Genomic DNA, 15616 nt, shown 5'->3' on the forward strand with positions numbered 1-15616 from the left:
CCAAGTTTATAATTTTTTTACCAACATATACAAGTCTAAATTACTTTTATTAAATCCATTATGATATATAATTTCATGGTATACTTATTTGATATTGTAGATGTTAGAAGAGTTTTCTATGAAAAACTTGGTCAAACTTGAAAAAGTTTGACTTCAGACAAAGCTGGGACTTTTTATATTCAGGAACTGTGGGAGTAGTTTCCAGCGGCGATGGGTGTGGAGAGAGCTCACGGGCGTGGCGTGAGAGCACGGCTGCGATGCAAGGAGATAAGAGGAGGAGCGGCATGAAGAGAGGAGTGAGGTGGCGGTGATGCGAGGAGAGAAGAGGGGTGGCGACACGATGAGAGGAGAAGGATGCAAGGTGGCGTGTTCGGGGTAGAAAATTAAAGAGACGCGGAGAGTGAGGGGAAGGTGAGAGGGCAACACGTCATGGCATCACTAAAACTCCATTTCTGGTTTGGAGGGTCATTCTTCCGTTTCCACAATACCGTGTTTCTCTGTGCCATCGTACGAAGAGATATGGAGTAACTGAGGCAGTTTTTTCAAGTCAAAGTAACTACGAAAAGCCATCGTACATGTCTCCTCTACATGCAGGCGATGCACACAGCATCAGCATGCGGCCAACCTCCTCCCTCCGCCAGCCGCTTCGTGTAATCAAGACTAATTGAGGCCACGTGGGCGCACTTGCTTGAGTGATGTCCACGCCGGGACGTATGAGGCACGATAATGGTGCACGGCAGTGGGGCCACTAGATCTAGCCATAGAAGGACGCGACAGGCCGGATCCAAGCCGTAGGGAGGCTTGGCGGCACAGATCCAGCCACCCTCTGGAAGCATGGAGATTATAGAAACACAAGTTGAGATAATGTGGTGTAGACACATTTTTTTGAGCCACTTTTTGTACAGTAGACACACTCCTATAAAATATGTGTTAGCCACTTCATGTTGCGTACTTTGGAGGTATGTGTTAGCCACTCCATTTGCTCTCATACCTTCCCATCATTTCCAAACGAAGAAATTGTCTAATCCATGCAACTCAGTAATGGAAAACACATGCATACGTGGCACCTATTTCGGGTACTAATATCAATAATCCAATTGTTTAGCAGGTGTAATTCACACAACAAGACACTAATTTCAATATTTTGCTGGGTTATATTCCAAATGTGATGCTTTTGTGTATACTTCATTCGCTAAGAACGAGTCATCCTGTCTTAATTTCATGGCTTACTAGTGTCCTTCTCGTCCGTGTGATGACCACATATTGGTATGAACTTCTAAAGGATTAGTCGAACCGATGTTTTTTCGACTGAAGTTCATTTTTATCTGTTTGTAACTTTGTGAAAGTGTTTACCCCTTTTAATGTTTCGTGCCACATATTTTCTCCTAGTGGTTACAATGTGCCATATTCAACAACTTACCCACAATCCGACGGTGCGGGTCCACGTATCAGGCGAAGTTAGCAGAATAATTTTCAAGGAGGTCTAAATCTTATCTTCCACTGATAAAAAAGGAAAGAGATATGTGGGTTTGGATTCTAGGTAGTATTTTCCTTTCTTCTTCTGCAAATAACTCACTCTTTTTTATAAAACCTTGAAACCTAGGTTTTTTCCCTTCAAAAACAAACAAACGGTTGGTTCTGCTTTTTCTTGGAACACTATTGATTAGTTTTCCATTCATGGATAGCACTAGAAAAGATGCAACCATTTGCAAAAGATGACACTACATCCTTTCATATACCATCTTCAGTATCAAAGATGCAGTTTAATAAAACTTATTTAGATTTGTTTAGAAACAGAGGGAGAGTTATTTTATTGCAAAAATCCAAAGATGGGTATGTGGTACTCCGTCCGTGCCAAAAAGGTTGACACAACGGCCTTCACAAGTCATAGTTACAATTAAGTCCAACAATTTCAATTTATTACAATTACACTTCACAGCCATGATCTCCTGCTTGAACTGCTTCAGGTCCTGCGACGCCTTGCCGAGGATGTTCTTGAGGTCAGGCTCCCGTTGGATCGCCCCGACGTTTATCTCGTACACATCGGTGCCCTTCATCAACATCACCAGCACGCACGAACCCATCAGCCCCACCTCCATTTTCTCTGCCGAGTTCTCCTCTGCCGCCTCAAAGAAGGCATCATCCGTCTTCCTCAGCACACTCTTGAGCTCGTGGTGCACGGCGACGTAGAGGTTGGAGAAGAGGTAGTCGGCGGCGTCGGGCCCGCTGAAGCCGTCGTAATTCCCCACGCCGCCACTTGCCTCAACCTCAACCTTTGTCACTGGCCTCGCCGCCCCCACACCCGCATCCAGCTTCGCCGCCACCAGATCATGCGATTCTTGGCCAAAAGAAGCCAACCGTCGTGGGCGATTCTTTCGCGAGGTGAGCGCAGCACTGGGGAGGGGTTGCTGGAGCGCAACAGAGGGGAGGCGGAGGAGTCCCGCAGAGGCGAGCAGAGAGGAGAGGCAAAGCGCGGCGGAGATGAGAGATGAGAAGTATTGCGGCGGTGGTGACGAGCAGGGGAGGAGACGAGCATGGAAGGAGGAGAGGAAACAATAAAACGAGGGGGTTGCGGGTACTTAAACAGACGACAGTGGTGTTTATTTTGCAAAACGAGCGGCCACGCCAACCTTTTCGGCACCGAGGGAGTAGAAAAGATGTTTGATTTTTTTAAATGATTCCTGCAGAATTTGAATCAGAAACATGAGCATCTTTCGACATCTTAAATTCTCCCGATGTGGTTCACGGTGTCCCCATGCCACTCTTCGACTGCCGCTGCAACTTCCCTTGGGGCCAGAGACGACTCCATGTGGTTCACCAACTATGAATAAACAACAACAGATTAGGATCTCACCCTCTTCTTAACGGGGGAGAAAGAGAGAGATGAACGTTATATGAAGCATAGCTGATGGGCATGCATGACCCTACCGACTATGGTTTGTACGAACTGGTCGTGGAGAAGGAGGGGGAGCTCGCCGGAGGAGAAACTGGGGTTTGGTAGGAAGTAGGGATGGAATGGACAATTAATTGGGGAAAAGTTTCTACTAGTCTTTTTGTTGTACATAAATGAAGATCCTTTTATGGTCTGGCCTGTGTACTTATGAGAAAACGAAAAGTTCCTGCAATTTTTTGTAGGAAATATCATTGACCTCGTTTCCATCCACTTGAGTTCCAAGATAAAAAGTAGATTTGATGATTTTCGTTTTAGGCATGAATTTTTTAGCTTTTAATTTGCAAAAACGAAAAATGAAAAAAAGAGAGAGCAAAACTCACTGAATCTGCAGCGGCGTGGATGCCCCCGTGTTGATGCGGCGGCAGCCTCATGGTGGCCTGTCGATCTGCGCCGTACTCCCACTGGCGAGCAGCAACCGCGACAACGGTGCGGGGCGGTGAGCGCTGCTAGATCTAGCTGTAGAAGGACGCGTCCGCCCGGATCCAGGCCGGGCCACAGAGAGGTCCAGCGGCATGGATCCGACCTACCTCTAGGAGCATGTGGCTCCCCACAGATATGGCGGCGACGCGAGGAGCCGTGCCTGAGGATAGCGTGGGAGCCACGTGTCTCCGCTTTGCCATGCAGGTTGACACGCGTCGAGACGAGCCTTCCAGGACCGACCATAGTTGCCTTCGTCACCATCAACGATGATGAACAGAAACTGGCCGATACCGGCACGTAGAAGGGGTACTAAGATGAAGGGCGGCTGCTTGAATCACAATGTGCAAGCCCGGAGGCAGAGGGGGACATCGACACCATTGATGATGATCTGCGTGCTCCAAGCGCCGATAAGCATCAAAGGAAGGAATAGGAATTACAAGGGCCTCTCCCTTGGTGGAGCTTGCAGAGGAGTTGGCCTCTTCCCACAAACATCCAAGCCCAAAGTTTGTTTTGAACCGATGCAAAAAAGGAAGCTCTGATGTTTGAACCGCCTCATTGGCACAACGTAAAGACACTTGATTTTTCCGTAGAGGCAGTCCTCTGAGGCACTATGAAAAGTGTCTTAATTATAGAAACACGAGTTGCTGACACAATGTGGTGCAAACGCATTTTTTGAGCCATTTTTTTTAACAGCAAAGACACTCCTCTACAATATGTGTTAGCCACTTCATGCACATTGCGTACTTTGGAGGTATGTGTTAGCAATTCCATTTCCTCTCTTACCTTCCAATCATTTTCCAAGCGAAGGAAATTGACTAATCCATGCAAGTTGCATATATATATATATATATATATCAGTCATGGGAAACACATGCATGCATCACACCTATTTACTTCAATATTTTGTTGGGTCAATTCCAAATATCATGTTTTTGTGTATACTCCATTCCCTAACAATTAGTAGGCCCATCTTAATTTCATGCCTTAGGGTCCTTCTAGTCGCTGCCCCTCCTACTACCCCGTCTCGAATGCGCAGCCGTACCTCGCCCGTTCGGCGGCGGTAGCCGCCGGCTTCATTGTCTGCCACGAACAGGAGATGCTTGGCCACGTGCTTGTGCATGTAGCAGAGCCTCTCGATGGTGGTCACGTGCCCCTGTTTGACGTTCTCGGGAACCGACGCAATTCCCCCGGCACGGGAGATGATGCGATGCGGTCCACCAACATGTGAATAAAACAACATATAAGAATCTCGCACTCTTCTTAAGGGGGGGAAAAGAGCGAGAGATGAATAGTGAAGCGGGTTGGTACGAAGAGGAGGTTGGAGGGGCAGCTCACCGGAGACGGTGCTGGGAGTTCAGTAGGAAGAGCCAAACGAGGGAAAGTTTCAGACTTTTTTCTTTTCCAAAAATGAAGATCTTGTATGGTCTAGCGGTCTAGCCTGTGTATACTTGGTGAAAAAAATTTGAAAAGTTCCTGGACTTTCCTGTAGAGAAATATCATGACCAAACGGGGCTATACATATTTTTAGCTTTAGTCGTCTGAAGCCTTTAATTTAAACCTTCTAATTTGCTGAAACTAAAAAGATAAAAACTATCGGATCTGCAGCGGTGTTGACTTGGTGCTACCTTGGCCAAACGGGGCTACAAATTACTAGCTTTTAGTCGGTGTGATTCACATATTGGTATGAACTTCTGAAGGACTAGCCAAATGGATCTCTTTTAATGAATTTTGTCCTTTGCTTGTAATTTTGTGAAAGTGTTTGCCACATTTTACCTCCTAGTTGTTACTCCATGCCACATTTAACAACTTTCCCTCAATTTGACAGCTCGGGTGCACGTGTCAATCCTACATTGCAGATGACTGGATGCAAAATCAAAAAAATAAAGTTTTAAAAAGCGTAACCGCCCGTTCGGGGAGGTAGAAGACCCTGATGAACGAAGCGACCGGTCGCGTAGAGCGCTTTCCAAAAACGTAATTCGTCCACTCATGTACAAGATTACAAGAGCAAAAGTCTCCGGAGACATGTTCTCCCATTCGTCGGTGCACACCGACACTCGGAATATAGTAGACTACGATTGGCGACGCAATGATGAAAGGAGGAAAAACTCTAGCACGGTTTGGTGTGGTACATTTTGAGGCACGGGGTCGGCTCATTATATAGCCACACGGACAGAGGTTGGTTCGGTTTAAGGGAACCGGAGCAGACTCCATAATGATCGGATCGTCTGTAACAAATATTGATTACCTCATGTGGCAAAAAAAACTTCAAACCGCGTGAGGTGATAATAATGAGCTCGGCTTAGGCGGTCGGAGGAGGGGAAACATGCGTCGAAATATCCATTGGTTCCTTTGCTAATGGATAGTAAACCAACATCACCTATATGTTGGTCTCTCACTCTCTCCAATGGTAAGATTTGACTATTCTTATTTTCCTCGTCCACTTCATCCGTGAGCTTTTGAAAATTTTCAGAATTTAATTAGGAAACAGGTTTGGACCTTGGCCCACTCACACCCAAAAATCTAACATGTGGCACAACCTACTTCTTATCTAGCCAGGAGTAATTCTTTCTTCTTCTTTTTTGGGTCAGCCAGGAGTAATTTTATGAAGATTTTCGCGTTAGCTTTCGTTGCGGCGCAATTTAATTTCTACTGCTTTCAATACATATATAGATTTAACATGTCCTCATAACATTTAATTCCTATATCATTTTTCTTATATTCCTATATTTTTTGTCCTGGAAATCAAGGAGTCATCTTTCTCATGTAGTTCATTCCATGTGTGTTACTCCCTCTGATCTATAAAAAATGCCGTCCATTTAGTACAAAATTTGCACTAACTTAGTACAAAATGGACGACACTTTTTTTTATTGGAGGTAGTAATGTATGAACCACTTTTCTGTTTTCCAAAATAACCTCTCCATCTTGCCTTCTCCATTGCACGTGCGTGCCATCTTACCTTCTCATCGTCCATCTCCAGGGGAACCATACAGAAGTCAAGCGTCATGGGAGGCACATGCATGCGCCTATTCCGGGTTATCTTGCCAAGGGGGACACTCCTGCGCAAGAGAGTAAGCAAGCGGCGCACACGCCATGAAAACGTCCCCTTTGAACAGATTTTGGAAGCAAGTTGCAGGGTGTCCACTGTCTCGTTAGCGTAAGGTTTCACTCCAAGGATGAGTTGGACTGTCTTGCTGATGCCCAAGCGGCCGAGAATCGAGAATGTTGAAAAAAAAAAGATGGACGAAAATTAAAATGAGAACACATACAAAAAGCAAAAAGTTACTGCATGCATTGTCGTCTTGCAGCATTTAAAAGAAGGGCATACAACTGTCAACTTCTTCTAAGTACCAGAATTTTCTCATTGTTACATGTTCTCAAATATATCTAGTATTTCCGAGATCTCAGTTCAACGAAAAGACAACAAAAAAAAACGCATAAAAGAAAAACCGGAAACTTTTATGACGATCAAATGGTTCTAAGTACCAGAGTATTGTCCTTGTTACATTTTCTCCAATATATCTAATATTTCCGAGATCTCGTCTCAATAAAAGGACAACCAGAAAAGTATACGACGGTTAAATGGTTCTAAGTACCATAGTATTCTCCGTGTTACATTTTCTCAAATATATCTAACATTTCTGAGATCTCAGCTCAATAAAAGGAAAACCAGAAACGTATACAACGGTTAAATGGTTCTAGGTACCCGAGTTTTTCCTCGTTACATTTTCTCAGATATATCTAATACTTTCGAGATCGCGGCTCAATAAAAGAAAAACAGAAAACGTATACAACGGTCAGCTTCTTCCAACCACCAGAGTTTTCTCCATGTTACGATTTCTCAGATACATCTAATATTTCCGTGATCTCGACTCAATAAAAGGAAAACCGAAACCCATAAAAAAAATCACAGAAACGTATACAAAGGTCAACTTTTCCGGAGTACCGGAGTTTTTTGCTTGTTACATTTTCTCAAATATGTCTGATATTTCCGAGATCTCGGCTCAATAAAAGGAAAAACAGAAACGCATAAGAGAAAATGGAAACGTATACAACAGTGAACTTCTTCTAAGTACCAAACTTTTCTCATTGTTACGCTTTGTCAAATACATCTAATACTAATGTTAAGAAAGAAATGCATGAAAAGTTTGTCTACACAAGGAAAACAAATAGACCCTAAATTACCTCCATCTTTTAACCAGAAAATAATGTTGTCCTCCGACATGAGAATTTTCTTTGACACGCAGGAAGCCTATATTTTCTCTTGCCGAAAAATCGACACTTAACACCACCGTTTTTCAAACCGGAAATGATGATCCGGAGTTTACAAGCAATCATATAGCCGTGTAATCATCGCATTGCTGAAAGATAATAATAAAAAGAGTTACATTGCCAAATTAATTGACCAGCTCTGCAAAAATATGAATCATAAAAACAAAATAAATTACTAACTAAATACAAATACGTAGAGTAATTAAAGTGATACCGAACAAAATACGGATATGTATTCAGTGTACTCAGTGCTATCTACGGAGTATCTATCTATCTATACACTCTGCTCTGCTTCTTCTGCTGCTCGCTAAAAGCCGGCCCTTTTTCTCTCCCAAGAGGCCAAGACACACACACATCAAGCAGCGGCAGAGAGACAGAGAGAGAGAGGACAAGAGCTCCAGAACTCAAGAAGCAGAGCCAAGAAACAGAGGAGGAAGAAGAAGATGCGGCACGGGGGGACGAGCGTGCTGGGGGTGGTGAACTTCGTGACGTTCCTGGCGTCGATCCCGGTCCTGGGCGGCGGCATCTGGCTGGCGTCCAGGGCCAACTCTACGGACTGCATCCGCTTCCTGCAGTGGCCCATCATCATCATCGGGCTGGCCGTCATGGTGGTCTCCCTGGCGGGCTTCGCGGGCGCCTGCTACCGCCAGACCTGGCTGCTCCGGCTCTACCTCTTCGCCATGTTCTTCGTCGTCGTCGCGCTCCTCTTCTTCATCGTCTTCGCCTTCGCCGTCACCGACCGCGGCGACGGCCAGGTCGTCATGAACCGGCGCTTCCTCGAGTACCAGTTCTCCGACTACAACGGCTGGCTCCGGAACCGCGTCGCCGACCCGGAGTACTGGGCCACCATCAGCGCCTGCCTCCGCGACGGCCACGCCTGCGAAGGGATGAAGCGCCGCGCCCGCGACCCCAACACCGGCATGCTCGTCCCCGAGCCCCCATCCATGTTCTTCGGCCGCAACCTCTCCCCGATTCAGGTCCCCCTCCCATCTTCTTCTTCCCCTCCCTTCTCTCTCGACCCAAAGATTCACTTGTTTCCTTCTCTGTCTTGTTTGCTGTTCTTTCCATGGAAAAATTATGCTACTACTCCGTATTTGATTTTTGGGCGGTCCAAATTAATGAATTAAGCAACTGCAAGTACCAAGCATTCATGGATTTGTAGCGATATCCCAGGGTAATTTTTCTTCTGCTAAAATGAATTTTGGGGATTTTGTTGCGCGGAAAAGAAGATGATTAATGAGGCGATTTAGTCCTGTTTTCTCTCCTTGATTCTGTTTTTTGGTTCGAAGTTTGCTCGAAGTACTGATTTTTTTTATTATTCCGCCACTGGTTTCTGATTGGCTGGTGTAAATGTCGCCTAGGATATTCCGATTTACTGCTACTTGGTACCATGTGGATCTCGAGATGAGCTTTGCTTGGCCCTTTTAACCAGCAGACCCTTTTGCTTAGCAAGTCATGACCTTTGAGAAACTTGTTAATTCTGCAACCCTTTTGCTTCTCCCTGATTTGGGGCAAAACCAGCTAAGCTCGAACAAACCACTAACTTTAGCAGCCTCTCCTCCGATTCCATATTTGCACCGAACACCTTTCTTCAAAAGCAATCTTTTCTTAGCTTTAATTGTTTCATGAAATTGCTTGACATCACAAATAAAGGAATCGGCATCGAGATCATACAACGAAGGGCGCCCGTGTGTACACACACTTTGGGGGTGATTCGAGCCGTCATACTCATCAGGCATCAGGGGACTATGTTGGGAAAAGTCATCTAAGGAATTTTGTTGCTGATGTGAACAACTAACTCAAAGTAGTGTCCTTTCTGTATGGAGCAAGCCTGTAGTTCCTTAAGCAATAAGAATTGACCCAGTGGTCAATTTGATTCCTGGTCTATGGCAGTTGTTTTTCCTCTTCAGTTCCTTGCAGTTGCTGGTGCAAGTACCAGATAGTACTAGGAGCTGACACTGTTCAAGTGGTAATAACTAGGATGAATCTTCCATGTGTGTGGTAATGCTGAGGATAAGGTCATTCTCATCTTTCTTTTTTTTGATACCAAACGACATGGAGGACCACGCTGTTCGTCTGATTGATGGGTCGGGACGGCAAAGTGTGATGAGGACAGCCAAAAGCCAGATGCTAGGTTCCACATTTGAGAGTTGGAATTGGACCGTGGTAGCCTTGCTTGTTGTTGCTGATTTTCTCTGTGCTGTCTTTTTCTAACTACCAGGCTGCTTGTTCTTTTCCTCTGCTACAATCTTGCAGTTGCAGAGCATATGAAATACACACCTTGCAGTTTTTTTATAGAGCTTATATACTAGTGCATTATGGGTTACATCTGTATTGTAATTTGGATCAGCTGTTGCCCATGTCTGCGTAGTTCCGATTTTATGGAGAAGTAATTATTGAACTATGGAATCAAGTGGTACACAGTTTAATGCACATGGGTACATAGTTTGTAGTACATGTTCTGCCCATGAAAGCATACATCAGGGTTAGTTCATGGTTTTCTGATAACAGGTCGGATGGTTTAGTTTTTTCATGTGCATGCTTACTTATGCATGTTATGGATCATCTCAGGCATCCAGTTTTAAATTGGATGGACATGGGCAGTTCTGAGTTCCCTATATCATATTAGGATCAACACTATTGAATGTGTTTGTGGCTGGCATCTTTGGCTTCATTGGAGGTCAAGGTTCCACTAGTATAGGTGATGACAAATCACAAAATGGATAAATATTGTCTCCATATGGACCCAACTGTTTGTACAAGTCTCATGGGGAACTATGTTGTTAGTTTACTGCAGATGGTGTTTTTTGCTCGTCCCAATTTTTTTATGGGTGCAATATCTCATGGAAAAATTATTGTCTGCAGCATTTCAATTATTTAACTGTATATTGAGCCTTGAGCTAACAACTTTCTAGGTGGAAACTCCTCTTACATTAATGTAACTTGCCTCTACGCACAGTATGATTCTGGTCAATGAGCTTCGACCCAAGTAAATGAACGATAATATTGCATACGCACAACTTAAGAACTAGTAAATTGCATTCAGAAATGCATTTGGTTGCAATGTCTTTCTCTGTTCTGTCTATTAAGTTGAGTTGTGGAACTAATTTTGGATCTGTAGACATGAAGTATTCTCAGTATGTCATTCATATTAGCTGTGTGATTTCTCAGGATACTAACACCATTTTTTGACTCGCAATTACAGTCTGGATGCTGCAAGCCGCCAACATCCTGCGCATTCACCTATGTGAATGAGACATACTGGACCCCAAATCCTGGAGTCCAGACCGTGGTGTCCGACCCTGACTGCCAGAAGTGGAACAATGACCAGCAGACGCTCTGCTTCCAGTGCGACTCGTGCAAGGCAGGCGTCCTCGCTGGGATCAAGAAGAGCTGGCGCAAGGTCGCCATCATCAACATCGTCATGCTGATCATCCTTGTCATCGTCTATGTCGCGGGCTGCGCCGCTTTCCGCAACGCCAAGAGGATGGACAATGACGAGCCTTACGGCATGGCGAGGATGACCAAGTCCCAGCCAAGCAGGTTCCAGTTCTAGGCCGCGACTGAACTGGAAGCCTTAGCCTGTACAAAAAAGGCTTGTCCTGAAATTATATTTCTTACTGAACATTTGGAAATGATCACCTGCAGCTGGGTGGTGAAAAAAAATGAATTTTCTTGTATCAGAAATCTAGTGTGCTGTTTGGTTCCGTGCCTGCCTTGTAGTGTTAGGGTTAGATCTATTCTGTACTGTGGTACAAGATGAGGTCTGGAATGAACAAGAAACTTGAGTTGCCTCATTTAGGAGTTATTGTATGCAATTACTTTGATTTGCCATCTTCCTGAGAAGATTATGCTATGGTGACTGAACTACTGAAGGGTGTGCCAAGTCATCAACTCTTAAAATATCATACTCCTATGTCAATATGGAGGTATAATTTTGCTAATACTGGAGCAAATGTGTCCAGTGCAATTTGTCAGATGTGTAACCTAGATGTTCAATTTAATTTTTTTGAGTCTGTCCAGTGCAATTTTGTTAGATGGGCTCGTCTTCTTCAGCTCAGAGAACTATTCGACTGCAATGTCAAAAGCCCATTACCAAATGGATAGGAAAATGACAGGCTTTTATCCACATCCAAAGGCCACAGTTATGATTCCTCTAGAGGGCTCACAGATCAAATTCACATATGGGCTTCTTTTGATCACAGGAATAAAAATGTATATAAATACTAAGAACAACATAGGATCTCAAAAAATACAGAAATACTAAAATCAGAGAGATAGAAGATGCATTCAAACTTTTAAAGAGAATTCTATAAGGTTAGATCTCATGTTTGGATTCTTGTAAAATTTGGATGACAATTATTTATAAAATTCTTTTCGTGCAATCCTATGGTCCAAAGGACATGTATATGAATTTTTCCATACGATTATAATAATCCTTTTTGTCAACAAGTTCTGGTAACTACTAATCCCTCGTCTTCTTCCTGAAAAAAGAAAGGGTAAATTTCACAGAACCACAGGTTTTGAGGCAGCCTTCTCACGAAGCACTGGTAGATGCTAATCTGTCCACAGAATCACAACTTTTGTGTCCAATTGTCTCAGTCCACCCAAAACACGGGTTTAAACTCGTTTGACACTATTTCTTACAGGTGGGGCCCGCACGTCGGGCGTCACATCTTTTTCATGAGACCCCTCGTCTTTTTCTTTTTTTTACCTCATTGCTTAACCGACCTGATTCCATAGAAGACTCCCACCGTAGAAGAAGAAGAGCAATGAGGAAAAAACACGAGGGGTCTCATGAAAAGATGTGACGCCTGACGTGCGGGCCCCGCCTGTAAGAAATAGTGTCAAACGAGCTTAAACCCGTGTTTTGGGTGGACTGAAACAATTGGACACAAAAGTTGTGGTTCTGTGGACAGATTAGCATCTACCAGTGTTCCGTGAGAAGGCTGCCTCAAAACTTGTGGTTCTGTGAAATTTACTAAAAAAAAAACTGATCCATTGTCTCGAAATAAAAATACTAATCCAAAGGGGTGCATGAAAGGATTGGGTTCTGATTCATGTTATGATTAGGCACAGATTTACCACTTTGGAGGCCCATTTCTTAATGACAGGACAAGTGAATAGGAGATTACACATGCCAAACGAAAGGATGCATGCAGGTGAGAATGCAGGAACTCAGCCAGCAAAAAAGAGAGCAGACCAATTAGCTAACTGTACGTTGCAGTGTAGAAAGAACTTCCCCCAGAACCTAATCAATCAATTAGAACCGCATGTGATTCCATGTGGAGAAACACAGCTGATCAGAGTAAATGACGAGACAAAAAAAAAATTACGAAAGTAGCACAACATGCCTTTCATTATCAAGCAGTCGAGAAAACTCAACCGGAAGAAAAGTAACAAGTTATGGATTTACAGATTTAAAAACAGGAAAACGAAAATGATGAGACACAAGTAAATGATGAGACAATGACAAAAGAAAAAAACACAACTGATCTCAGGCAGGACAAGAAAGGAGCTAGTTAGAGCATGTTCAGACACATTTTCTCTGATCTCTTGTCCTGAAAGTCTGAAACCCTGAAGCATGACTGCGCTGAAGACACATGGTGAGGCCTCTAGAAGCTCTCACATGAGCAGACACTGACTGACTGGCCCCTCCAGTTGACATCCTGGATCATGAGTCAAGATGTTCAGGCAAAAAAAGGCTTGGAAGTCTTGGTGAAAGATTTTGACTGAAGACAGCTTCTTTTCAAACAAGGTAGCAGTGTAGCCGAGCAGGGGATTCTGGCTAAAAGTAACCATTTAGGCGGCTTCAGTTAGTAGTAGTAGTAGCAGCAGCTTACAGTTCAGCCTCGGCTGTTTTGACATATTTCGCATCTTCTGTAGATCAAACAGCAGAATTATTGCTGCAGGAAGCTGGCAGTACTTTAACATGTTCTCTAGCCTTTTGTTTCAACTGTGGGCATGCACTCTCTTTTTTGCAAAATACATATAGACATATTATACTGTATGAAACTTGTATTTTGGCTGGTGAACCATCTCCATAATACGTACAGTTAATTAAGAAGGAGTTTTTATCCCTCAAAAGCAATTAAGGAGTTTTATGTTCAGAGTGTAGTGTGGGTGGATTTCCATGTAGCCTAAAGATATTCGTAGTGAAATGGAGAAGCATTACATTTTCAGGGACAAACGTAAAGAGGTACAGTAAAGATAGCACTAATCTTCTTCCTCGAGAATGACATTATGACATGCATGGAAGCAATCAGCAATGCGATGTGACCTAACACATGCACAAGCACAAGAGAATTTCATCACAATCCTGCATATATATGCAAGAAACCCAAGAACACACAACTCTCTGCCTCGATTAGGACTTACAGTAATTGTCATAGCATCAGAACATGCATGATCGATCGGCCGGCTGTTGGTTAATTACTTGGTTTTGAACTTTACCACACACATATTAGCATTCAAATCTCTTTACAGTACAGATATTTTCATGGAGTTAACCCTTTGGTTTCCTCGGTACAGATTCATTACTTACACTCGTCAAACGATCCATCAATCAGTCGTCGCGTTGACTAAATTATTTTTCTTAATTAGGATTTGAATCATGTCCAGAGCGGCTCGTCAGCCCAACCGATGGGGCTAGCCTGCATGATCCCTCCACCTCCGGCGCCGGCGCCGGCGCTGTCGCCGACGTAGAGGAGCGCGGCGTCTACCACGGGCGCCGCGGCAACGGGGACGGCGGCGGCGGCGACCGGCGGCGATCCGTGGCCGGCGCCGGCGATCTCGACGGCGCCGCAGAGGAGGGCGAGGAGCTGGGCGTGGTGAGCGCGTGCGGCGGCGAGGTCGGCGTGCGCCCGGGCGAGCTGCGCCTTGAGCCCGTCGAGCTGGCGCTGCAGCTGGCAGATGGCCCCCGCAGCGCCGTAGACCGGGTCCCGCGCCCGCGCCGCCGCCTCGTACACCATGCTGCTCACCGCGTCCGCACGATGCTCCTCCGGCAGATCCTGCGCGTCCATGCATGATCAGAGCACGTACGTCAGCGGCCGGAGCCATTGATTTATCGGTTTCATAATTGAGAGAGAATGGAGTAATTGGGATTATTTGGGACCTGGAGGAGCTTGATGATGTTGCTGGCGCCGAAGACGCGGTGGGCGGCGGCGAACTTGTGGGGGTCCGTGGGCGGGAAGTAAGGGGCCAGGATGCACCGGTCCACGCACCGCCGGCGGAGGATCTTGCACGCCGCGCACGGGCTCAGCACCACCGTTGCCGTTGCTGGCTGCGGCTGCGGCGATGCCGACGAGTGGTGCGGCGGCGGCGCGGTGGTGTCGCATGACGACGACTCCATGCAGCAGAAGCTCGTATGGTTCAATTCGTGCTTGGTTTTAGTCGAGGCTCGAGCTTAGCTGAGCTGAGTCTTGTGAATATTGGTGGGCTGTGGCCTGCGCGCAAAGCTAGCTAGGAGGAGTGGAAGCTCATCGCTGCTTCTGGTCCTATATATACTTGTGGGTGATGGCGGAACTTAATTAGCTTCAACCTAATCGAGCACCAGAAAATTAATGCACGCAAAAACCACACTCGCAATTAGCGCGGACAATACCTGAATGTTGCTACGAACTAGTAAAATGTACTATTCCCTCCCTCCGTCCAACTAAAAATGTCTCAAGTTTGTCAAAAAAATTAGATATATCTAAACATGACTTAATGTATAGATGCATTCAAATTTAGTCAAAGTTGAGACATTTTTGTTGGACGGAGCAAGTACGTGTTTACCGAGAATGTTGTAACCTCCGTCCCGAATTAACTTGCATGAATTCGCATATATTCTTATACAAATCCACGTCAGTTAACCGGAGCGGAAGGACTACTGTAATCAGTTATCTTATACTCACTCCGTCCCGAAATAAGTGACATCCGGACGGAGGGAGTATTATATCTCCATCCATGCTCGAGTTCTAGATTTTTTTCAC

At 44.9% G+C, this 15616-nt stretch overlaps 2 protein-coding genes across 2 annotated transcripts; one reads left to right on the plus strand and one right to left on the minus strand.

Annotated features, from left to right (window-relative positions):
- Nucleotides 1–7910: 7910 nt before the first annotated feature.
- Nucleotides 7911–11514, plus strand: LOC100831242 (tetraspanin-3). Its single transcript, XM_003568991.4, has 2 exons — nucleotides 7911–8620; nucleotides 10849–11514. Exons 1-2 carry the CDS (start codon nucleotides 8087–8089, stop codon nucleotides 11197–11199), a joined length of 885 nt encoding a protein of 294 aa, XP_003569039.1. The 5' UTR covers nucleotides 7911–8086; the 3' UTR covers nucleotides 11200–11514.
- Nucleotides 11515–14071: 2557 nt separating this feature from the next.
- LOC100822220 (LOB domain-containing protein 1) lies at nucleotides 14072–15109 on the minus strand. Its single transcript, XM_014899621.2, has 2 exons — nucleotides 14758–15109; nucleotides 14072–14653 (listed from the first exon to the last, which is right to left on the minus strand). Exons 1-2 carry the CDS (start codon nucleotides 14992–14994, stop codon nucleotides 14255–14257), a joined length of 636 nt encoding a protein of 211 aa, XP_014755107.1. The 5' UTR covers nucleotides 14995–15109; the 3' UTR covers nucleotides 14072–14254.
- Between the last annotated feature and the right edge of the window lie 507 nt (nucleotides 15110–15616).

Source organism: Brachypodium distachyon, chromosome 2 (genome assembly GCF_000005505.3).
Source record: "Brachypodium distachyon strain Bd21 chromosome 2, Brachypodium_distachyon_v3.0, whole genome shotgun sequence".
Taxonomy (NCBI): domain Eukaryota; kingdom Viridiplantae; phylum Streptophyta; class Magnoliopsida; order Poales; family Poaceae; genus Brachypodium; species Brachypodium distachyon.